This window comes from Chanos chanos, chromosome 10, assembly GCF_902362185.1.
Source record: "Chanos chanos chromosome 10, fChaCha1.1, whole genome shotgun sequence".
Classification (NCBI taxonomy): Eukaryota; Metazoa; Chordata; class Actinopteri; order Gonorynchiformes; family Chanidae; genus Chanos; species Chanos chanos.
In genome coordinates this window covers 21,768,623-21,793,977 of record NC_044504.1, presented here as the reverse complement: position 1 = coordinate 21,793,977, position 25,355 = coordinate 21,768,623, and the positions used below count along the sequence as shown (strand labels likewise).

General features: G+C 42.3%; 1 protein-coding gene across 1 annotated transcript in view; it reads right to left on the bottom strand.

The window, feature by feature from the left end:
* Positions 1-25,010, bottom strand: part of birc6 (baculoviral IAP repeat containing 6) — a 96,347-nt gene extending 71,337 nt beyond the window's left edge. Inside the window, exons 1-20 of the mRNA XM_030787201.1 lie at positions 24,637-25,010; positions 20,575-20,756; positions 15,292-15,429; positions 12,401-12,594; positions 11,877-11,988; positions 11,142-11,224; positions 10,520-10,742; positions 10,101-10,267; positions 9,843-9,901; positions 6,905-8,464; positions 5,238-5,387; positions 4,173-4,398; positions 3,557-3,714; positions 3,033-3,125; positions 2,516-2,647; positions 1,991-2,157; positions 1,226-1,359; positions 694-855; positions 381-512; positions 11-108 (exon numbers count right to left, since the gene is read on the bottom strand). Coding sequence (XP_030643061.1) covers positions 11-108; positions 381-512; positions 694-855; positions 1,226-1,359; positions 1,991-2,157; positions 2,516-2,647; positions 3,033-3,125; positions 3,557-3,714; positions 4,173-4,398; positions 5,238-5,387; positions 6,905-8,464; positions 9,843-9,901; positions 10,101-10,267; positions 10,520-10,742; positions 11,142-11,224; positions 11,877-11,988; positions 12,401-12,594; positions 15,292-15,429; positions 20,575-20,756; positions 24,637-24,847 — 4,381 coding nt within the window. The 5' untranslated portion in view covers positions 24,848-25,010. The remainder of the gene's footprint in view (positions 1-10; positions 109-380; positions 513-693; positions 856-1,225; positions 1,360-1,990; positions 2,158-2,515; positions 2,648-3,032; positions 3,126-3,556; positions 3,715-4,172; positions 4,399-5,237; positions 5,388-6,904; positions 8,465-9,842; positions 9,902-10,100; positions 10,268-10,519; positions 10,743-11,141; positions 11,225-11,876; positions 11,989-12,400; positions 12,595-15,291; positions 15,430-20,574; positions 20,757-24,636) is intronic.
* Positions 25,011-25,355: the final 345 nt, after the last annotated feature.

The window sequence follows — 25,355 nt, the reverse complement described above, 5'->3', positions numbered from 1 at the left end:
GCGTGCACACCTCCTGTAGCGGCAGCTGGTAAGTAAGGAATATTGTCCAGTAGAGCTTTGAGAAGAGCCAGTCCAAAACCCTGCTGACTGGGGTCCCCTTTACCATTACTGCACAGAGACACACCAGTTACAAACAAATACACATACAAAACAACAACAGAAACAACACATGCACAAGGTTACGTCCAGCAGCAAATACATTACCAGACCGTGTTTGAATATACACAACTATTAAAAAAACAAAACTACAGAGCAAGTATATAGCAAATCCTGCATCCTATATATGCGTTCAATCTGTTAATCTCACACCTACTACACAAGTTAAATGTAATTTTCTGTGTGTATGTGACATAGAAGAAAAATGCACACAATGGAGTCACCTAATACAAAGCGCTAGAAATCGAGCGCATTTGTGAGCGATGCTTCGTCCAGCTTCAAAGAAGCACACCCTGATGATGTCAGTCAGCCTTTTGCGGGTTTTGGTCAGAAGCCCCTCTTTTCCCTCTCTCGTGCTGAACACATGGAGAAAGGGGGGGGGGGGGGGGGGGGGGGGGACCACAATATGTTGATGCATGGATTTAGACTCATAAGTCTAAAGAACTCCAGTACTTCCACACTCACTAGGGGGCGGTCTGATACTGAAACAACAGTAAACAGTAAAGAGGAGATGGATGGAACTGTTTGGGATCCTACCTGCAGGGCCCATTGGAGTAAACCCCTGCCAGCCAACACAGGATGTCCAATATGAGGCTCTGTGAGTGCTCAGAGGACACGCCCTCCTCCCCACGTTTACACAGCCCATTCAACAGCTTCTCATGGAGCTCTGGGAACTGCAGCATTGCACACCGCTGCACTCTGTGGCAAAGATACAGAGATCTGTCATTTAGTCGTTCTTCCCTTCATCCATCCATGCCTTAAGCCAAACATTTATCACTCCATCCACTCATCAGTCCCATCTTTTCCCTCAAAAAAACACCATTAAGAGACATTAAGGGTTTCATGAGTTGACTGTTCACTTTATCATTCACCAAAACAAGCCAAAGGTCAATCAGCATCAGATGACTGAAAAAGTACATAAATACAATACAATCACATTGTCCCTCTGTATTCCTTTACCTGGTTTTAATGGTAAAAAACAAACAAACACCTGATTCAGGAAAACAAAAGGCCTGGTGAGAAGTTGGGTAAAAAAAAAAAAAAAAAAAGAACTGGGTCAGTCCATCACCTCTCTTTGGGTACTGAGGTTTTCTTAAACCTCCTGATTGTGACTGACACTTCCTGCAGGAGGTCACAGCCCCGCAGGTTATCCGGCTTTTTGGAGGATGGCGGAGGATCCACCTTGGACGTCGAAGCTTTCTCCTGTGGAAGGTGAATGGAAGAAAGGAAGCTATTTTAGCTCCGGGTAAGCTTAAGGCCACCCTAGAAAACGTCAGTCTCTGAGGTAAAGACAGAGGTGTGCTAATATGAGCAGACTACTGTTTGTCAGGTTTGTTGTAAGCAGAAACTGAAGTGACACCTCTCAACCACTAGAGAGCAGCAATTTGCTTAATCTAAGCGACAACGAGCATTATCTTACAAAGCATCCAAAACACAACCTCAATCAGTGTTGACATCACTATGACAACAGTCAATAATTTATAAAACAACAACAAGAACAGATGTGAAAACTGTTGTTGATTTTCTTAAAAAGATCTCACTCCTTTTGCATGACTTTGATACACTGTAAGACCCTTTGGGAGGGTGAGGGAGGAAGAGGCTTCACTAATATAGTTAGACAATTAATCAAAGCCAATACACTATCAGTGGGTCATTTCGGTGATAATATCACCTGTAGTTAACAGGACAATATTCTGTCCATCTAAGTCAAACCATCAAACAAATCCAACTCACAAAGTGCCTAATCACAGTCAAGTGTTCTGTTTGTTCTCTGTGCCCTGTGGCCACTGTTATGACACACGTTATGTGTGTATTAGGAGTGTGTGTAGTGTACCTTGGTGGTCTGGGCTCTCTGGAGCAGGGAGGACAGGGAATGAGATTTGCTGCTCTGGGTTTTGCCTGAAGGCATCCTCACCATAGGTCTGGGGCTCTCCTCCATGCCCTTATCACTCACTGCCTTAATGTGCACCAAGAACGAACGATATTTCCCCCCTGCCATTCCTAAATAGAGAAAGAAAGAAAGAAAGAAAGAAAGAAAGAAAGAAAGAAAGAAAGAAAGAAAGTTACACTTTACCTAGGAGGGTATTCTATCCAGGACAATAAATTACTAGGACTGAACTCAGATAACACAGCCCAGTAAAATATCTTCACTTACTAAAATGTACGCAAAGTTATGCTAATATTTGGGATCTTATTAGGTAAATGAACACCTGCGTCCTCCATATTAATCATACGTTAATCCAAATTCAAGTATATGTTCTGAAGCCATTCCACTGTATCATAAACTGATGCTAATCACATTAGCAAAAATCTAATACGAATCTGTGCTCCATTGATTTTTCAATACACTGTGTTGTACCTTTGACCAGTTTGGGACTGGTTAGGCTCAGCATCCCAGCATGCCCTGACAGGTCAAGGCCACTAGCAAGCCACACTGGCCCACACAGAATGTCCTCCTTATGATCCTCCAGGAACGGACACAGTCTGGAGCCTGAAATATCAAAACCACCAGTAGATGACTGGACACCGCAGTGACAAAAGTCAAGCCAGAAAAACAAGAACTTTTAATGCCACTCTCAGTTCACCAAAATGTTTTCATATGAAATCTAAAAATATTTAATGAGGGGCAATGGTCAATGGAAAATGTGCAAATCGTCTGAAAAATGCCACGTGTTTTTTTTTTTTTTTTTTCATATTCCACCGTTTCAGTTTCTAAGTGGTCGGGTATGAAGTGCTTTGTGAAATGAGGATGCAGGGGCATTTAATAATCTTTTCAGAAACGGGGAAAGGGAAACAGATGGATTGAAAATAAGAAAAAGAAAGAAAGACAGAGAGCAAGAGACAGAAAGAAAGATGTGAAAAAGAGCCTCTCTTGCCTGGCGTCTCCTCAACATCCATGAACTGAATGTCGTCTGTAAAGTCGTGTAGGAGCGGCTGGCCGTTTTTCTCACCGTTGGGATGCATGGCGTGAGACAAAGGGAAAGAGATCTGTCTGTCCACTGCCGTCTCTGCAATAACCAATCCAGTTAATTACTCAACCAACCATCCCATTCATTAATCAACCAAACCTCTCCTTAACCAACCATGAATTTAAACAACTGCTCAGAAATCTTCTTATCCAGACCAACCATTCATTCAATCAACCAATAAAACAACTGATTGACCCATTCATTCACTCAATCAATATACCACAGATCAAAAACTGGGGAGGTCTTAGGAGCCATCCACAGACTGTGAGACTCCTTCGTAGAGTCTGTGTGGAACTTCATCGTTATAGGTTCACATGAGTATGTACGAGACAAAATTTAAAAAACCAAACAGAAAAAGAAAAGAAAAGCTGAGGCTAAAGAGTACAATCCCAGATCATGCCAGTAGCTCTCAGGGTTCAGATTCTCACCGCTGACTTTGCACAGTCCTGGTGCTTTGTTCTTCAGTAGGGTGACTTGGATCTGGGGAATGTTTGCAATGTTGGCATTCAACACAAACTTGAAGTCCACGTGGCCCACCATGCACGCTTTGGGAAGCACCAGCTCAAACACGTGCTCATCCCAACTCATGCTGTGTGAGAAACAACCAGAAAAAGAAAGGCTAGAATGAAAAAGGCTAGAAGGAGGAGAGGCTATCGGGACAGAGCCAACCAACTGTTCCTGCAGCTGATCAGTTCTTTTAAATAAACTGACCGTGCCTGTTTGGGTACCTGCAGCTCCTTATAGTCCAGATATGTGCATGAGCTGAGAACTGCTGCTCTAATATTTCAACTGCATGAGCGTTTGCAAGAGAACGAGGGAACGTGTTTGTGTATGAGAGTTTATCCGTCATTCTGTAGTCAGTGTGTGGGTGCAAACGCGAAAGTATGAGAGCGTGTGTGTGTGTGTGTGTGTGTGTGTGTGTTTGTTTTGCCTTCCTCTCTGTTTCCAGCCTGCATTTGTGTTTGTGAGTGTGAAAGGCAGCATCCCTCTAGTGTTACTGGCGTAGGTGTTGTTTATGTGTGTGAGAGGCAGCGACGGTGTATGTACCTGTCACTCTGTAGTTTCCACGTGCGTGTGTGCTGGGCTGCGTCTCCATGGTGTTGCTGATGTAGGTGTTGAGGGTGTCTCCTCTGTTGTTGCTCCTGTTGGACCTCCACCCAGCATGGTGGCACCGTGGCTGAGAAACGGGGCGTTAATGTCTCAAATCGAGTCAGCTCCACCAATGAAGACAACGTCTCCACGCTCAATGCTTGGTCCACTAGGAGATCAACTCCTAAAAAACACAAACCAATCCATCAGCTAAACCATATATACAAACACAAACCCCTCATTCACTAACACATTATTATTCAGAACAGCATTCAGCAAGGTTCTTTTTGGATGGATGCTGAAGAACTTGTGAACAAGTAATTGGTGACTGAGTTACAGGCAACTGGACACAGCTGTCAAACTCCATAGTCTGTAGAATCATTTCATTATCTCAGCTGCAAAACTCAAAGTCATGGCATGAGAGCAGATGCAGTATCCACAGGACTGGTATTCTGTACAAGCATAATGACCATTTAGAGTTCACAACAATTCTGGCATCCAGGTGGCACAGCAGTAAATTACATGGTACACCATCGCTGTGGTCAAAAGGTCACATCTTGGCGACAGCACCAACTTAGTCGGGCGACACATAGAACATGACAACAGTGTCAGTAGAGTGCCGGCACAGTAGCGGGTCTATCTATGGAAAACAGTACGAACATCCCAACATGCCACGTGTCAAAGGAGATGGCTCAGTACAGGGCAGATAAAAACACACAGTTATGGGGGATTTTCATATTTAAAAAATTACAATGATAAATTTCATGTAAACATATTCTTAACACATGTCATTACACCAATATACTTCAGGCCAATAACCAATGCCTATGCGATGTTGCCTGTTTTCTGAAATCCCCTGAACTTCCTTTTCCTTTAGAAGCTGAGCAATACTGTGCTTAGCCTATATCTTCAGAATGAAACTCAGCCAAAGCAGGTCTTCCAGGCGAAAGTGAAAGAAACAGATAAGGAAAATCAGATAACTTCAAAAAACAAATTTATAGGAAAATAGAAAGAGAGCCTGACCTGTGATCCCTGGGCTCGAGGGGTTGGAGGAAGGCTTGGCCCCCTCCAACAGTTGCTCCGCCCCTTTAGAAAGGGGGCCATCGACAAAAATGTCGGTGTCATCTATATCATCGCACACACCTCCAATTTGAAGGAAATGAAGCTCTCCACCTTAAAAACACAGAAAAACCATTTGTTAAAAAGTGTGTAGTTAACAGTTAGACTCACTGGTACAGCAAAAAAAGTGTGTAGTTTTCAAGAGTACAGGGGAAAGTCGGTCACCTGTTAGGCAGGTAGGCTATATTTAGACATTGAGGGAAGTGTGGCTATCAGTTAGCACTGTAATTTATTACAGCAATAGTGTAAAGACTGGGGATGGAATTCCCCTCAAACACACATACTTGCACTTTCTATAACATGCACACATTATACTGGTAAATTATGACTTGTGCATGACTCTTTTTGTGTTCACTGGCTTGAAGGAAAACATCTGGTAGATCACACACCACCAACACTTCATGGTGATCAGACCAAAAACTATTTAAACATCATTCATTAAACATCCTCCATCTGTTTGACCACACACAGAGATTACACTGTGACATATGAACTGAGAAGGTGAAGAGTTTGAGTGAGTGTGTGAGTCTGTGTGTGTGTGTGTGTGTGTGTGTGTGTGTGTGTGTATGCACAACAGTTAACCAAAGCAAACACTCATAAGGCACCTACAATCATATGAACTAACTCATACATACACATTACAGACAGAGAATTTACTCTGGCCACAGAGGCAGCACGCACACAGACACACACACAGACACAGACACAGACACCAGTCTCTGTCTGATCTATGAGACGCAGAGATGTCTACAATAGTGACAGTGGGGCTACGTGTGCCCAGTCTGTAGTGTAATGCATGATAGATGGCAAGTTGCTGATTTACGATCTGGGCTGTGGAATTTACTGCTGAGGTGATACATTTACTACACCCAGCTCAAAAACAGGGTGTGGTGCTACGCTCTCAACTGGATAGTGTAGAGATGTCATCAGTGCTCACTTGAGGGTGGGTGGTTTGGCATAGTTCAAGTATGGAGTATTGTGTGTAATTATGAACTTGCTGCCTCGATACAGCTGTACTGAAAAGGACTGAATCAAAAGTCAGCTATTCAAGGTGCAGGGCAATGTGCTAAATATCCTACATGTTTTACCAAAAAGAAGTCTACAGATTGGATTAGTTCAATGCATACTGGGGGATTTTGCAAGAAGTGTGTAGGACACAGGGACATCTGCCTAGCTTGCAAGGTCACAAAAATGCCCCTGAAATGGTGGCCATTTACAATATTAACAAATTGCCACACTGAGCATTACATGAACCCATTACTGAATGAATATGGGTCTGGAGCAGGGATCCCCGCATGCTGTCCTGGAGGCTTCATACTGACCAAACACTCAGTTCTTGTTGGAAAAGTGCCCACACCTGTTTCCTTGGTAATTATCAGGTGAGGGGACAAATCCAGCAGGACTTCAGCCCCCTGGTACCACACTTGGAAAATCCAGGTCAAAAGTAATATATGGTTTGCAATTTGAATTCCAACCAATATCACAGGTAACTACATCACAAATTCTGTTCCATTACAACTACAATTACAAGTGTACTGACTGAGTAAATATGCAGTCTTTCACACTCTTACCTTTGGTGCACGCACACAGCCGGTCAGTGCCTGAGCAGTAAGTCACAGAAACAAACGGATCAACCTCCTCTGTCCCCTCTCTCTTAGGCGGCTCCACCTTGGCCAGCACCTCCAGGGTGGACAAGTCCAGGATCATGATATAGCCTGCTTGTGTGGTCACCACCAGATGTCCCAGTCCTACAACTGAGTCCATTCGTTTCTCTTTACTGCTACTTGCCATTCCCACCGTTGCAGCGTTTGCCGCGTTAGCAGCAGAGCCATTTTTGAGGCCCGATGGCGTCGAGTCCTCAGACGTTTCCTCTCCGTCGTCCTCGCGACTGTCCAGCACGTCAGGCGGGAGAAGGAGCAGGGAGGTGATGGCATCCCGAGGATCCCGGATCTGTTGCACCTTCACAGGCTCCTCCTCTAATGTGACGATACGCGTGGAGTAGTTAAGCTTGTAAAGGACCAGGTAACCTCCACCACCACCTACACTTCCAGACCCCAATGCCCGAGACTGCTGTTGCTGCTGCTCAGTGGGGGGAAGGATAAGAGGAGTTTGGGGTGGTGAGGCACCTGCATGGTCCTGGTGTCCATTGGCTAATGACTGGCCCTTTTGGCGACCACAGAGGGCAGAGTGAAGTGTGCGGTTAAGTGTGTTTAGCGCCTCTACCTGGTTGATGGCACTAAGAGACTCGACAGAGCACGGCTGCAAGCCGACAAGGAGATGGGCACCATCAATGCAAGGAGTGATGGAGTCCACGTACAAGTTCTCCTCCTCTAGGGCTTTGGGAAGGCGCAGGCACTGCACAAGTGATCCTGGTCGTGGCACCAACGATCCCCATTTTTCACCATCTAACGGGCCCCCACTACCACCACCAAGGCCTGCAGTCGCGTCAGCAAATTGCTGAATGTAGGTAATAGGAGGGTCCTGAAGAAGCAACTGCTCGTGTGTGTCAAACTCCATCTCGATAATCTGCGGCACGCTAAAGCCTTCCTCATGCAGACCTTTGCTCATCAGGTTATTCATCTGGGCAAATGCTTTCCCTGACGACTTTTCATCTGCCTCTTTGATGCTGTATAGCAGCAGCATGGGCAACGTCATCCGTACAGGTCCAGAGGGGGGGTTGGGCGAACTCAGTTCTGTTGGGGGGTGGCTGGTTTCGATCTCCATGGGGCCCTGATCAGGTGGCAGCAGGCCGTCTGGGCCAGAAGTCCGTAAAGGGCCGTCTACAGACCGTCCTCGTGAAGGAGGGCCAGCCATTGGGGAGCTAGCTGCAGAACGGTAGCTGAGAAGCCCCCCGGCCAACAGGCAGGGGAAAGGAATGCTGTGGTGCTCTGTTGGCTTGTCCTTGTTGGAGGCCTTGTCGGCTTTGGTGGAGGTGACGGCGTTGGGGGGTAGGTTAGAAGTCGTAGTGGACGACAGAGATGGAGGATTGGCGCCAAGTTCCTCCAGGTCTTTGACGGTGTCCTCCAGTACGCTGGCCACCACCTCCCACTGGAGTTTCTCAGGTTGTTGGAGCACGCTGAGTGCAGTTACCCCGAGACTCACCTCCATACTCTCCCTCTGACCTGGCTGGCCTGTGGAAAGGGAAAGGGGAGATGTGTTAGTGAGAGATGATCACTAGAGGAATTCAAGCACTGAGTTTGTTTTATAAATGTTGTCATGTCAGTTCGTTGATGTTAATATGTTTCCTTCATGAGAGAAACTACTTTATGAAAAGTAACTCTTGTGTAAAGTTCACAGAACTGCTTCATATTTGATGATAATGGTGATCATATTCTCCACAATGTAATAATACTGCACTGTCACTTCATGATTTGAATTTATTCATACTGTGGGCACAAAAGACTGACTGGGACTCATCTAGGGTTGGGTATCAAGAACCGGTTCCAAATGTCCAACAACCGTGGATTCGATAAGACACGTCCATTTTGATTCTGCACTTCAGTTGTGCTCCTGAGTGAACTGCAGTTAGTATTTTACAGTCCATAAAAGTTTCACTTCTCTGTCAGGACCTGCTATACGGACCTAACTTCACGTCATTTGTTACACAGTGCATCAACAAAGCATGTGTGAAGAGACACTTCTGTTTACATCCTGGACCATGGCTGACCGCCGCAAACGCTCGAAAGTTTGGCTTAGCCTCGCTAAAAAAAGATAACAATACAGCAAAATGCAACACCTGCAGTAAGGATATTTCATGCAAGGGAAGAAGCACCTCCAATATGACGAAGCATTTACTTGAACACAAAGGAATTCTGAAGGAATGCACTGTGTTCGATGTGTTGCGGTCTCCCAGCCACAATAACGCCCCAGATACAGCTAATGTTAGCAGGAGCAATGTCTCATGCAACAGATGAGCTGATATTTGCTTTTTATATTGAAGGTAAAGAAATGATGTCTACAAATTATTCTAATATATATTTTTTCTTAGATACGAGTTCACAGAGCAGTTTACAAATTATAGCCTAAATGTGCCAAGAATAAAGGTAGGCTAATTTTTGTTCTCGAAATATTTGTTCTTTTTTTCTTTCCAAAAAATATTGGAATTGGAACCGAGATTCAATAAGAACTGGATTCAATAAGCAGAATCAGTATCAGAGTCGGTAAAAAAGCAGAATCAGAAATCGGAGTCGATAAAATTGAAACGATACCCAACCCTAGACTCATCTGTGTCAGTGACTCTCACACACAGACATGCTAAGGGCATATTCCAGATGGCCCATGCTTCAAGCACATCAGTAGGTCAACGTTCAGTCCAAACAAGACATGAAACATCACAGTGTTTATATTGAACACACATACATACACAAACACAAAAACACAGATGGAGACACACTCTCAAGCACACACCCACTCACAGCAGCACTGCAGAGCTCTGTGCATTTAAGTGTGTGTGTGTGTATATAGAAAAAGGTTGTGAGAGGCGCGTCAAGGGGGTTCGGGGTTTCTGACCTGTGACTGACTCTGATCTGGAATGATCTTCACTGTCGGAGTCCTCTAACTGGTCATCGCTGATCGACATACAAGATTTAAAAGAAAAAAAAGGTTATGTAAACTCACATAACCCTCAGCCATTTCACACAGCAAAAACATACAACAAACACACACTGCTCATTTTAAATTAGTACATTATCTCACAAAGTTTAAATTCAGTGTTTTTTCACAGACGATTTAACAGAACATTTCAATACAGGCAGTGGTGTATTGTACCTGTCTCCCTCTAACTTGGGGATATCGGAGCAGCTGGAGGTGTCCTCTAACCAGGCCAGAGTGGGTCTGTGGGACTCTGAGCCCAGACTCTGTTGTTCACTGTCTGATAAGAGAAGCTGCCTCAGGATGGCTGGGTCATATGGGTTAATTTCAAACTTCAGATGCACCTAAAAAAAAGAGTCAGTCCACTCAGAAACATCAATGCCATGTTGTGCATCAGTTCACTTAGCTGCAGAGTGCCACAGGAGTTTAAGAGTTTTTAATTTAATGTAATAACGGACAGGCTAAAATGTTGACAATACTTTGAAAGAGCTGAGCTTGTTCAGTCATAAGGCATTATACATAAACATGATGATCAAGTGTTACACAGAGGTCTTTTCACTTTTTAAAAGAAAGAGAAAACAGGAACAATGTGACACCTTCATAAGCTTGGACACGTCCCAGATGCAGATCTTGCCCCGCTTGGTCGCTGTGGCTAGAAAGTGCGGGCAGCTGCCGAACCCATAGCAGGCGATCTTATCCGAGCCGTCGGCACTGGGAAACTGGGCGGGGCTCGTTGCCAACGTGACAGACAGCGGAACGTTCTGTGTGTGCTCCCCTTTCACAAATGGACAATTAGGGGAATGTCGCTCATGCTCTGACCTGGAGGAGATAAAGGGAATATGGGAGAGAAACAATAAGACAGGAAAAGCTGTGTTAGTATATCTTTTTTAAATATCTGTACTTATAGGAAGAGGGTTTGAGACTTATCTTATGTCTAAGGGGATTTTTTTTGGATCATCATTACAAACTCTTGTACTTGCACTTCTTTTCTCCTCATTTAATTCTAATAATCACCAGGCACCACAATGACACACACTTAAAATTTCATCACCCAGTATAGGCACAGCATTAGCATGGGTAAAAGAAATGAGCCAGGCAGTCATTGGTAATTAACTTGACTCATCATTAAGTGGGTTCCTGGCTTTACATGGCCAAGTGTTTAATCATGTCCTCATAGGACTAAGTCACAACTGTGAGTATGCATTACAGTTCACTCACCACGGCTCATCTGTGGGCTCCCAACACACCAAACACACGCTACAGGTGAAGCACATCGCTCGGTCATCACCAGTGGAGGCCGGCTAGGAGAGGCGGAGGGAAGAGAGAGAGGAGGAGAGGGAGAATTACATCAGCTGACAACAGAGGAGTAACACTTGTCTTTTCTGAATATCATTTACTTTTTGTCAAGAATTTTAGAGCATTAGACAAAATTTAACAATCTCACAGTGAGCTCTCATTTCTTTGCTGAGATTTTCCGTCTTGACTCACCCTAAATGCCCTCCAATTAGAGACATGAAGAAAAGATTTAGAGATTTAGTAAAGAGCACTGACTGTGTATGTGAGTGTATGATGTTCAAATGGCTGCGTGTGAGTGCGCTATGGGATAATCATATGATTTGCATTTTTTGAATAAAATGACTTGAACTCATAACAAAGCCCCAGGTACAAGGAGACACCCTTTCTTCTAACAGAGAGGGCCACAATTCTCCTCTAACCCCCACCCTATATTGTTGGCATGACGACCGCGTACATGAGCATGAAGAGTAGTGTCGTCGCTATGGTAACTGACCCTCAGCCCATCTCCTTGGCATGTATGGTGAAAACAGAGAGGCTTGAGATTCACCGAAGAGAGCGTGTGTGTGCAAGAGGAGAAAGACCTGGGGGAATCCATCCCAAAATAAAACAAAAGAGAAACTTCTATAAAGGAAAGAAAGGTGTGTTGATATTTCTCACCTGGTGATAGAAGCCTGCCTGAGCCATAGGGTCTGGCTGTGCCCACCTGTAGCCAGCATGAGGCCAGGAAGTGAATGTCTCTCTCCTGTTTGCCTCACTGTACATCAAAGATCTGCCACACACACACACACACAATCACATGTCACTATGTTATGCCTAACAACAGAAAAACAAGAAGTAAAGGTCTTCGTCTGAAGTGCTGTTTACATTTAGATGGATTCATTTTTTTGTCAGAGATCCTTATGGATTTTCAAAATCCAACATTGTCTCTGGAAAGATCTTGGAATAACTGTCTTAGTCAAGGGCACAACAACAGTGAGCTGGGAGTGGAGGACAACCATAATCAGTAGCTCCCTGGAGTACACTTAGGTTATTTCCCTGCATGTCCAGGAAACAAAACTGCCAGGTCTCCTACACGCTCCGTAATATTGCTTTTGTTTTGTTTTGTTTTTTGTTATTTGACACACGCACATACACACACAGAGACACGCATCCACTCACCTCAATAAAATCACCCTACTTACCTATCTACAGAACGGCCGGGGCCAACACCTAGCTCTGGCCGTGCACTGGGTAAGAGGTAGGACAGCCTGTCCATGACGGACGAGGCCACAGACAAGGCAGCCACATTCTGATTTAACTTTTTCAGTTCGTTCACTATGGCACTCGCAACCAGCTTCAACACGTGGTGAGGCAGATGGAACGTCACTGTCGCCCACTGGGAGGAGTGAAGGATGACAAAAAAAGAGAGACAGACATACAGAGAGACAGAGAAAGATACATAGAGACAGAGTGAGAGAGAGAGAGAGAGAGAGAGAGAGAGAGAGAGAGAGAGAGAGAGAGAGAGAGAGAGAATGAGACAGGGAGGAATGGAGGGAAAGAGTTCAATGTACAAAGTTAGGGGGTATAGCCCCCTGACAAAACAGAGCATCACGGATCTTTACTCATTCTCTTGTGACACGGAGGATGGTAAACACCCAGGACTGGGAACTCAAAACTGTCACGTTCGTTCCAGAAGTTTAAAAAAAAAAAAAAAAAAACTCTAAAAGAGAGATCCATCAGTGCAAACTCAATGTGGAAAACTAAAAGAGATCCATCAATGTAACTCCTGCTTATTGTTATGGCTGTGCCATCTGGGCACTGACCCAAAAAAAAAAAAGATGAGGCCAACAACAACAACAACCTGCTTGTGTAAAATAAAAAGCAGCAATGCTGCGAGCTTTTTCACACCGGGCAGAGATTTTTGGGGTGGTTACTTTATTTTAGGCATACAGCAAAATAACATAATTGGAAGGGAACAAGAACTAAGTGTCACAGTATTCTGGACACTGGTTAAATTTGGTTATATCAGTCATGAAAAGGCCTACAGAGCTAGTGAAACCAAAACTTACACAGACCTCCTCTGCTCGCTCTTTAAAGAAACTTCAAGTGAAACAAACTTCTCTCTTCATAGAAGAGAAGAGCTAAACAGAAATAGCCTGGTTGGAGGACTCCATATGTTACGCATGTAACATACCAAATGCTAAAGAGTCAGCCAGGGCCACCATCACTTCATATTAGACAGACTGCAAAGCAGCAATAACGGGTACACCCCTTGTGCTGCAGCTATCAGACATGGGAAACTCTCACTGTCTCTTTGTCAGGGCCTTTTCACCATTAGTACAGTTGAAGAGTCCTTCACTGGTAAGACTTTCAAATAACACCTCTTCAGCTGAATAAACAAACATTAATAGATAAATGAATACTTTTAGCAGCATGTCAGGACTTTAGTGTTACTCATTCTCCACAGTGGTGTGATTTCCCCTGCTTTAACTGATCAGAGTCGATCCTACCACAGTGCTGAGGGAAGAGAAGGCTAGCGAGCATTCTGGCCAAGTCTGGACACTTAAAGCTCCTCTGACCAATCAGGAGAGTCCCAGTGATAAAACGCCGCTTGGATAAGTGACAGAGAGCCAGAGAACTGTCATAGCCTTTTGAACAAACTAGACTTGTGTTTGCTAATGTTTTCTGGTAGGCTTTTCATGGCTATTCAATAGTACAAAAGAGCGGGTAATGTTTTCTGGCATTTTTTGTTTCTTTGGGCTTAAACTCGCCATAAATGTTGTTTGGTAATGTTAGCTGGTCTGAGAATGAAAAGTGAAGTGAACACAGTGGAGAAAACGGAATCTTCAGCAAGAGGTACTGACTGGTCCTTATTTGGTAAAACAAACAAAAACAACAACAACAAAAAAAAAACCCAGCCACCTGAATTTGTTCAACAGGAACTGCTAAAATCTAGTGCTGCTCTACATGACAGTTCTCACTTAAATTTTTAAAAGGGTAGATGAACCTGACATCTGGATCGCAGCGCTCAAGCAAAAAGAAAAAAAAAAAGGGCAGAAGAGAGACAGTGTTTAGTCAGTCTGCCCTGATACACGACCTGTCGTGGAAATTTCTCTCTCTGGATGTCCTTGAATAACTGTGTTTTTGATGTATGTTTCATACATTTTTTTTTTAGCTTTCTGATGTTTTACTGTGGACAGGGTTAGCCTGAGGATGAATTAGGCTTTGTACAGGGGAGGCATCTGGGTGTGTGCCTACCGCTTCAGCTATTGATATGCCAATGAGCACTGCAGAGGCCGCTCTGTGTGTGTGTGTGTGTGTGTGTGTGTGTGTGTGTGTGTGTGTGTGTGTGTGTGTGCGTGTGTGTGTGCGCGCGTACTGCAGTCAGGTCTAGGTACACCTTTGCCACAAAGAGCAGAGCTCTCATGCACATAATCTATGTGCAAGGCGCTTCAGTTCTGAGATTTTTGTTGATAATAGACCATTTGACTACACTATGTACAAGCATTTGGATAAATTAAATCTCAGACATCACCCAACTATCGCATGCCCATCTGTAACACTGTACCACTTTATCACACAGTTCAAGGCAATGTTGGCAGGCTATTGTCTGTGAGGCAGTAACTGAGTTTGAATTGCTTCTGTGATACGAAGGACCAAACTGAAAAAAAAATAAAACAAAGCAACAGTGGGCTGTAAACAAAAAGCAAATTACAGTGTGCCACTGTTCAGTCCAGAGACTCAAGCAAGTGCTGGACCTGTGAAAATATGTAGCTAATTAACCAAGCCTAACTCTGATGATCTCTTTACACTCCTTATAAATGAGGCTTCATCTGTACGTGCGCTGCATTTTTCTCTTTAACAGGTATGGCCAAAATAATAAGTGAACATTTTACCCTGTCACTAATGGATATACAGACAATCTGAAGTTTATATATAGTACGACAAAACATTCCTATTTACCAAGCCTTCACTTTCGCGAAATGGGGAATTTTATCATCTCTGTCTGGTGCAACTGAAGAAATTTGAAAGTGTTACTCAAACCTGGAGACTGAACACACAGAATCCACAGGTGCGAGCAGTCAAGACTCACCTTGGCCACTTTGTGATTGGCGGCTGTCTCATGTGAGGTATTCTTCAGGCCTTCTTTGAGCTGTGTCAGGAAGAGGTCGTAGCCCTCTGTATTTGACACGTCAACCTTCTCCAGACATGCATACAACATCTGCTGGGCCTGCAAAGACAGAACAGGGAAAACCCTCTTATCCAAAGAAACAGTCCAACAGACAGTCAGAAATTGAGAGAAACACTAAAACACTACAGCATACATCTTCCCTTTGTGGTATTATATTTGACATTTTTGATGTGTTGGATAAAATTACCAACCAGAAGCACAGTTGTTCTAATAGTGGTGTGATTTATTTGTGGTTTCACAATATTGATAAGAACAAGTGCTCAGTTATGTTTATGTCTTTCCTTAGGCATATCCTGCAACAGCTGGGGAAGATAGAACGTGTTTATCAGTGACTTTGGTAGAAACTGAATAGGACTGCAGATTGAATTCTGTTCTAACTCTCCCTTGTCTGGGGCTTTTACACTAATTAAACCAGAGTGGAGGTGATGCCTGTCTCTACTGCAGTGGAGGAAGACGCGACCAAATCAATAAACAATAGCATTGGGCGGTATCAAGGTATTACGGCATACTGGGGTATTCAGAAATCCCGATGGTACGATTTTCAATACCATCAAAAATACAGACACTCCTCTTTCTATTAAAGTGATAGGAGATGCTGTATTGAGGCAGGGTAACTGGGCGTCCTGCTCTGCGTTGTACTGCACAGCACTTTGAGCCTTTGTCCCGCATACTGAGATAATGTTCCACTTTTTCACTGGTCATTCACTGGTTTTTAATTGTCAGAAATAAGAACACATGGATGCTTTCTGTTACCTGCCCGGCACACGAGCCGCTTATGCTGTTGTAGCATAGTTTCTGCTCTATTTAATAGAGGTACGTCAAAAGCAGCAACCTGGCTCATACAAATGCAACATAGCCAAGCTTTTCTAAAAGCCTGGCTTTCATCCAATGACTGAGAGCTGAGCAGTGAAGGCGGTCATCAAGAGGCTGTAATGGCCGTCAATCAAACTGTGCAGACGTGGGGCTGGTGAACTCCCCTGCTACGTCACAAAAAAACAAACATATACAAACTTTGCTGATAAGAAGGTAAAAGTTACCAGGCCACATCATGGCCACAAAGAAAGGAAAATGTTTTGTAGTAAAGACTGGGCCACAACATATTCCTGAGTGTCCTTACTTAACTTTTTCCAGGTAAGGAACAATAAAATTATATTAGCCTACTCGTCTTGACATTTTATGCTTCCGAGCGATATCACAAATGATTGCTCTAACATTGCGAACGACTTACGATTCACTGACAGTGTCTACAATATGCAATTAGCCTACTTACAATAAACACATATCCTTTGTCCCCTAGTCAATTCCACAGCACACCAGTTAGGCCATCAACATTCCCTCCCTCATACACAACTATACAGAATAAAAGAAAACAAAAGTAACCTGTACAACATGAATAAATAAATGAATCGATATTCATCATATAGTCATAAAATTACCAGGGCTTTTAAATAACCACTGGACAATTAACCAGCAGCTGATTCTCTTTACGTTTTTATTCTATTTTATATTTTTTTTTAACACAAATACTGTCATATACCGTATATCCCTGTGAAATGTCAGAAAGGCATGAAGGTATGGAAAAACAGACACCGCCAAAGCCTAATAAACAACATCATTAACTGTTCTGCGAAAGCCAGCAAGTCAGGCCACCATGTGAAGCTAGTCTCGCTAAAAAGACCTTCATCATGTGAAGACTGAGAAGTTATTTATAATTAGAAGATGACACATAATATAAGAAACATAACACTCCATGAAACTTGAGGTGGTGTACACGTGAGACACGAAAAATCCTTAAAAATCTGCATATTCATTTAGAGACTACAGGTCTGACAGAGTGGCTCTTTGTATTATAGTAACCAGCTGCTGGCAGAAGACAGTTAACACTTGTTAGCCTTAACAGTTTTGTTCACGTGCAATCCAACCTGATGTGACCACTGTTTATGAACACTGCCCACTTCAGCAACAGCTGCTGTCATAAGGGGAAAAATCACCACAGTTCTCAATCAGGCATCAGGAGAAATGCTGATCTCAGCTTAAATCAGCTGGCTATCTGTTTTCCCATAGTGCCTTCAGACAAAACCATCAAACAGGTCAAAACTTCAATGCCTTGAAACACAGAAGTCCAAAGTGAAACAAGTCTTTGAATCAGGATAACTGAGCCAATAGAGCTGTGATTATCAAACATATTCAAAGCTGAAAACAGACAGCTACACCCTGCCATGTGACCAGAGGCAAATTCTCACCACAAAAAGTAAAATCTGAAACCGATTCACTGACGTGAGGCCACAATCAATGCCACAGAAGAACATTAATGAGATAAACAAAGTAAATATGTGTTAAGGTCTCCAATGCTTCAGTACAAAACTCAACTTTATGACTAAAAAAAACATAAGCACATGAGCACAACGATTGATATTCTGGATATTAATCATGTCACAAACAACAAATTCACTAACTGGTCGCATTTTAAATGCTATACATCTATATTGTGCTCATGTAGTCTACCTAGCACCAACTGGACAACTGAAAAAACCAACACTACTGGTGAAGTCAGTTTGGGGCATTCTGTTATGCAAACTTTAAAAGTGTGTGTACGTGTTATGGTTAGAATTCCACACTCACTCTGTGCCTGTCCAAAGACACTAACACATGCTACTTAGAAAACGGGACACTGACAAAGGCTGACTTGTTTCCTCTCACATATTCTGCTCATCACCTCACACTTTTGAAAGACCGGCAAAACTACTATGGCTAACTTCAAATTTCATAGACATTGTATTCTATTTGACTGGTCTATTTTACTTAGATTTCATTTTTTTCAATATACACTGATACCAGCAATCTGCTTTTAAGACCAAAACCTCCACAGGCCAGTGCTGTGCACTCTATTTCCATCTGACCAGCAAAGGCTGATGGTGAAGTCCGATTGTACGGCACAGAACAAATTCATTTCAGTGTTCCTTGCGTGAAACTCTTCCGCCACACTTCAAGACAACGTGACCAAGATGTTTTCAAGGAAACCGTTAGCTTTGTTTCAATCAAACGTAGACAGACTCAGATAAATCCAGATTCAGGGAAACACTGAACACTATGCTGTAAAACAGCATGCAGCTGCATTTATGATAAGGCGGCCACTCTTCCTATGAAAGAGGGCTAAGGCTTTGGCTCTCTGCAGCACAGTACGTTCAATGGTTGCAACTTTCTACTTTAGGAGATACAGGAGTCCCATCAAGCAACCTGTAACTGTGAAACGTGTTTACAGATTTGGCAGAAACAGGGTTGTGTACATTTGAATTCAGCCAGCAAAGGTTGAAGTATAACTTGGTCTTTCAGATTACAAAAAAGAAAGAGATACACACTTTAAGCAGGATAAGTGTCATAAATGATTGGATAAGCTTCAGCTGAATGAGGCAGAAACAATTAGAGTAGTTCCTTTAAGGCTTGGGTTTAAGCATCTCCTTCTGTATGTGACCAGCCCTGACATCACACAAACACTGCTCTGTATGGAGAGGGTGTGGTAAGAGCACTGTTCACAGAACATGCCTTCACTCACTGTGCACCAGTTTGTCTACATTACAGAGTCCTCCTTTTGTTTGGACATTAAATCTGCTTTTTCTTTTCTCTTAGAATTGGTTAAAATCGCCATTCTTTTTTCAACCACAGCAAAGCACGACGTGGCTACCAAGCTAAAGCGTCTATGTGAACTCCAGGAGTGAAACAGACATATACTGAGAGTAACTGGGGTTTCCAAACTTGTAATGTCACACACGCTTTTCCGTTTGATCCGAACATGTGCAAAACTGTAAAAGAGTAACTTTGTACATAGGACACTGGTTTTTCCTGTCAAGTCAGTACGGTTTTTCAACCCGTTGGCCTAGAAGAATCCTCTCGCAAATTCTTAAAAGGAAATAAAAGCTTCGTTAACATATGCATGTTGCTAACAAATACATCAGGCATATGTAATAAATGTAGGATCTATGAACTATTAAAACAAAACTTTTTTTTTAACAGGAACTTTTACTTAGCGCATTTCCTATACTACATTTCAGAGGCATATGGCAGTAACACTGTAAACAATGTCTAGCACTGTTAGCTTGGCTTTGATGTTAGTCAGCAACTGCTACCAATGTTTGTGTTAGGCACAAGCCACTGATGCATCTGTAAAAACAGCACAAATAAAATAGCAGTTTCATCTTAAAAGTAAAAGATCATTTTCATCTAGGCACAAAGAAGAAATGTCCTTTCTGAGGGAAGGACTTTGATTGAGTTTTGCTGGCACACACAGCTGAGTACCACCATCGGTTAAAATCAGCTATTGCTGTTCTTACATGCACTTGAGTGCACATTAAAGACCTAGCCAGGATTAGGCTAACAACTGTGTTTCTAGCTGCTTTTAGCCGGACTAATTACTTCGGCTGTCATCTCTGTTTATTATCAAAATGTGCATGGATTTATCTGGACCAATAACAGGGATGGGGGCTTTCGACTGTACAGGTAGAAGAACGAATAACACTATTCATTTTAACAGTTTCTTCTTCCATGGCTGTCAATGTAGTCATTATATTTACCTAGCGATGTGTGACAGGCACAGGATTTGTCCTCTAATTCTGACTCTGTGTGTTCCCTTCTTGCACACATTCTACAATACCTCAAATTGACAAAGCCGTCAAGTCCAAAACCTTACACACTACCCACACAAGCACACGGGACACAGACACATGACAATCTAAAATTGATCACTTAACGGCCCAACCACATAAAACATGCAAAGTCCATGTTCATACTGACTTCACATTCTGTGCGGACACTTTCTGCGACCTTACAAATGCACTCTGTAAGTATACATAATGTAAGGACTTTATAGGTTCACATTAATACATAAAAACTAAGGCTGTGTGCATGTCTCCTAACCTTCACCCTGATACTCACCAAAAGCCATAACCTTAACACTGCCCATAAAGCATTCAATTCCACAATTCTTAAAGCCTCAATTGCCTTCTATTAATACGTATTTACAAGGTTGTTCCTTTGTAATTACTTATGTCAGTCACCTGCTGATTCGCCTGAATACAGTCGTTATTCAAAAGGTGGTGATACTTTAGTAAACAAAGGCTTTCAAACCCTTTTGGCTTCCCACTCTCTTGTATATGTGTATACATGGGGATGGAGGGTTGTCTGTCTTACCTCAGTGACGGGCAACTCGAGCTGCACCATGTCCTCCGGTTTGGACACGGGTGCCTGGAGGGCAGTGTCCAATAAAAGGATGCCATTCAGGTCTTTCCTGCAGCCCACAGCATAATCATCCACAAACAGCACCTTATCCACAGCAGGGAAGTACTGACACCGCACACGACCCCCAGGCTTAGCTACAACACAACAACAACAAAACAGAACCAAAGTTATTTACATACAAAAATTAGATATTTTGGTGGCTTCAGGCATCTGTAGAGAATGGGTATAATATCAGAATGACAATCACACATACTCAAAAAGTTATTATTATTTTTATTACTAGTACTACTACTACTACTATACCTATTATTATTATTATTATTATTATTATTACAAAACTAAAGCAAAAATAAATTACTTTATAACTCAGTGGTTCTCAAGCATAAATGTATGAAAGAACATATTAAGAACTACAAGCCTTAAGACAGTTCCAGCTTATGCAGAGTCATCCTTCTGTTAATACTTCTGAATATGAAAAAAGAACTGATTAAAGAAAAAAAAACCTGACCACATAAATAATCAAATACAATTCCAATTAGCTGGCTTACTTAAAGGAGTTGAGCAAGTCACAGGGGTGAAGATGATGACATCTGAGTTTACATTGCCTACTCACTGAGTTTAGTTTTACTTTTGATTATAGTGGTATTTTATTTTGTATCTCCTCCCCTGCCACATATCAAGAAAAACATAAAATGCAGATTATGATCAAAACCTTATGTATGACAAGGGTATTGGTGAAAGGCATACATATTGGATGAGTTTTAAAGAAGAGAGTCACGTCTTTTGGTCAATTTTCACTCAAATAATCTGGAATCAAACAATCTAGAGAGACAATTTTCCGCTGAAATCTTCCAAATGATACTCCTATGTGCTGGATAGTTTTGGGGAATTAGGCTAAATTGTTTTTAAAAAATGTAAAAAAATAAATAAATAAATAAAAAATACACAAAGCTACTACCATGTGGTTGAGAATTAGATGAGCAAAACTCTGTGATATACATTTTGTTCTCTGAGTCTATAATAAGGTCTTTCACAACCTAGAATAATAGCAAACAATGCAGAGTTTCAGACTGAGTCTACAATGTGAAATAAACAAGTTATCTATTTAAAAATGGACAAGTTTCCCTGCCAAAGTATCTTCTGTCTGTCATTTGATCTGTTCATCTGCTAAGAGAAGTTTGACAGAACTCCTCTGGACCCACTCAGAAGAAGTCACTTGAAGTCCACTCGGTTAAATGCACCTCGTTGTGCACTTTCAACATACCATATAGTCAGTAAAGCACGTGCTTTTGATGCCAGCAACAAAGCGTGAAGTTAAGACAGAGGCCAATTCAGTGAGTTCAGCTGTCCGACAGTCTCAGAGATACTGGGCTGAAAAAATCATTCAAATCAATATTGACTAACTAAAGCTGTAGGCTATAGTACTTACAGGTAAAAGCTCCAGGGCTAACTGCTGACCTTACTGTGCACTTGGATTACATGACCATTAGAACTTAAGTGGAAGTCAAATAATTAAAAATACTTATTTACTGAAATTGTTTGGGGAAAAACAGTATCATTGCATTTTTCCCCCTAGTATAAGCTAGTTGAAGAAGCTAGATGATCTTTCCTCAGGAGCATCAGTAACACAGGTCACAAAAAATCAAAGTAGAACTAATTCATGCCGAGGGAAATGATCAATATCAGCAATATTTTGCAAAATCTTCAAAGATCCAGAATAAGTATTTGAACCTTAAAGTGAGACTAAATTACTTGTTAGCTGTGCTCAACAAGATCCTTCTCAAATCTGTTTTGTGACGCGCACACACAGACACACACACACACACACACACACACACACACACAAATCCAGTAAAAAAAAAACATATGAGGTACAAATATGATACATCCAAATTGTTTAAAAACCTGCAGACTCAAAGTTCAAAAGGGAGGGCAATGCCACCACTAACAAAGTCATAAATGGAACAGATGTCAAGGTTGATGGGTTTTCAACAGTGTTAAGTCGCCTATCTCAGGGGTGGCATCACTCAAGCCCAAAGGATTTGGGTTGTTGTCTAGTAATGTTAGCTTGTAATTTCAAGCAATATTCTGAGGACTATCCAAAAATAGTATGATTTTCCATTGCACATGCTGATTTTGCCTATCAAAACTCTAACTGAAGACACCAAATGAAAGCAATTATTGTGAGACTTTCAACTTGCACAAACAACTAATGGATGTGATAGTAAAAGACAGATAGGAGGGAACTGAATTCAGCGGTCAAACCAAAATAAAGCACTCCTGGTAAAGACTAGCTAAAAGCAGGCAGGGGAAATGAATCCCCACTCCAAATTTTCCAGTCAAATTAACCCTCTACCACCACGGTACAGTGACAACAACTTAAATGAAGAATGGACACTTAAAACAAACACTGAGCCCAGATTTTAAATGATAATATCAAGTGACATTCACAAACCCAAGTCACACTCTGTCAAGACCTATCAAACATGCAGACAAAGGAATGACTACTATTCAAGTCCCTGTTATTAGATTTAGGTGTGTCCTCAAGAAAATGAGTAAATGTGACCCTCAAATTCTATCAACAGGTATTTGAAATAGGTGACCTTCTACGCAAACTGGTAGTGATATAAGTCATATACTAGGGCAGAGTCGCGAGAAATTCACCCATATTGTTTATCCATGGAACTATGTCTCTGAACATTTCAGATAACGTTACCTTTACTGAAGGCAAACTGTCAACATCAAATGTTCGAATTTTTTCCCCTGTTGTTTTTATTCTGTCAGAAGGCCAATGTTTCAACAATCCGACATTAAAATGGTTGACAAAAGATGACATTACGTAGTGCAAATGACAAGAGGACATAAAGAATTTATTAACTTAGCGTTGCGACAACCATTTGCTCTACTCAAAACAATTGTGTTAATGCCAGCAAATGGGTTAGGTAAGTTTACCAACTAACAGAGGCGAATTTGGATATCAACGATCAAGCCATTATTTATTTGTGACATACATGAACGCAGCGAAAAGTGAAATGATTGAAATATTTAAATAACTTTGATAAGTAGCTTGTATGAAATGACAAGTAAGCCTGCTTCATAATAACGAAACCTGGCTTGGACAGCGACATGGCAGGCTAAGCTTCTGCTAACCTGGGATACTAGCTTAGCTAACCTAATAGCTTGCTTTAGCTAACAAGCTAACGCTAGAGGTATCCTACGATAAGTTAGCAAGACCTCGATGGATCTCAATCCTGCAGCTATGATTAGCGAAGCAAATAGGAGTCAGAAGTAATCAAATGACCTCTACCTCTGTCCATTAATATTTCTACGCTATCATGATAGTACATTCGTTATTAATGTTGCTGGAAAATACCAGGTAACCTAGCATAACTTCGCTGTAACAACTAGGGTTAATACAGGTTAACTACAGGACTGCCAACCAGTCGTAAGCTAACCAAGCTAATGCTAAGATGAGCTGACAAATAAGTCGCGTTAGCTGACCGCTAAAGAACTTCAAACATGTCAGTGTTTTGGGTTACTTGGTTGTTTCTGCTGCTACTAGAACGTCTGACAGATGAAAACACCTCAAATGCCTATCCAGCCCTGAATAATAACACTTCTTAGAGTTTAACCAAGTGCCATGTAACGTTAAAAAAGAATTAATTTCATTTGCAAAGTGTACTTTTTTGGGACGTGAGGTATAATTTCTGTTCTCAACAAACCACAGTGTCAATACCAAGTTACAATATATGCGTGGTTTAATCTCTTCATTTCATCGTTTTCTTTTTTTCTCGAAAAAGTGTCTGACAGTAAGTGGTAGAATGATACCATTGTTTTGGATCCAGCTGATTTGACATGTCGGAGTTAGTTAGGTAAACCTAACCCCAGCTAGGCTAACGGAAAACCTCAACCAGGCCCAAAGAAACATAATTTGCTTTGTCGCGATTCTTCATTACGCTTCCACACCACTGAACGGCACCCAGAGCAAGCAGACCAAGAAGACTGAACCCTCACCACGCAAAGCTGAGGCCTGGAGTGTAGCGCCCGAGGTGCCGTCGATGACTTTTATACTGCCCCGGCTTGTGACGGCCAGAATCGCGTTGAGGGCCGGGTGGTAGGAGAGGCTCCGCAGGCCCTCTTCATCACATCGCAGGCAACCGTCTCTCAATACAACCCAGTCTGAGGAGGTGGACGAGCAGGAGCCCGGCGAGGCCGCCGCCGCCATCTTTCTGTTATTTTTCCTCTTCCCTTTTTCCTCTGTTTTCGCGGGGAGGGCTCCGTTTATACGAGTAGGGGTAAAAAAGATATGATCTTAAATCCAAAGTACCGCTGTACAACCACTGCTGACTTTCCTCCTTCCGCGGCTTCTGCTGCTCCCTCCTCCCGTGATTGCCGCAACAGCAGCTATTCACCATCAGTAATAAGGAAAAACCTGGGACTTCCCTCTATGGAGAATTGTCTTGTAAACGGAACTAGCGTAGTCACCATGCCATCTTATGCCGCGCCACTAGAGGCACTGAAACTCGAATTCAGCGAGGAAGAGTTGATTTAAGTAAGTATAAATCGTTGGCATAAGTCAAAGAGGTTGGGGAAACACATTTGAAGGCAACAAAGCATAATGTTATAGGATGTAGGATCTGTGTACCTGTAGAGCATGGTTATACCTTATGTTCGGTGACAGACTAAAAGAATTCTCAGATGAGGAAAATTCTACCGGCAGTTTTATAAAATGT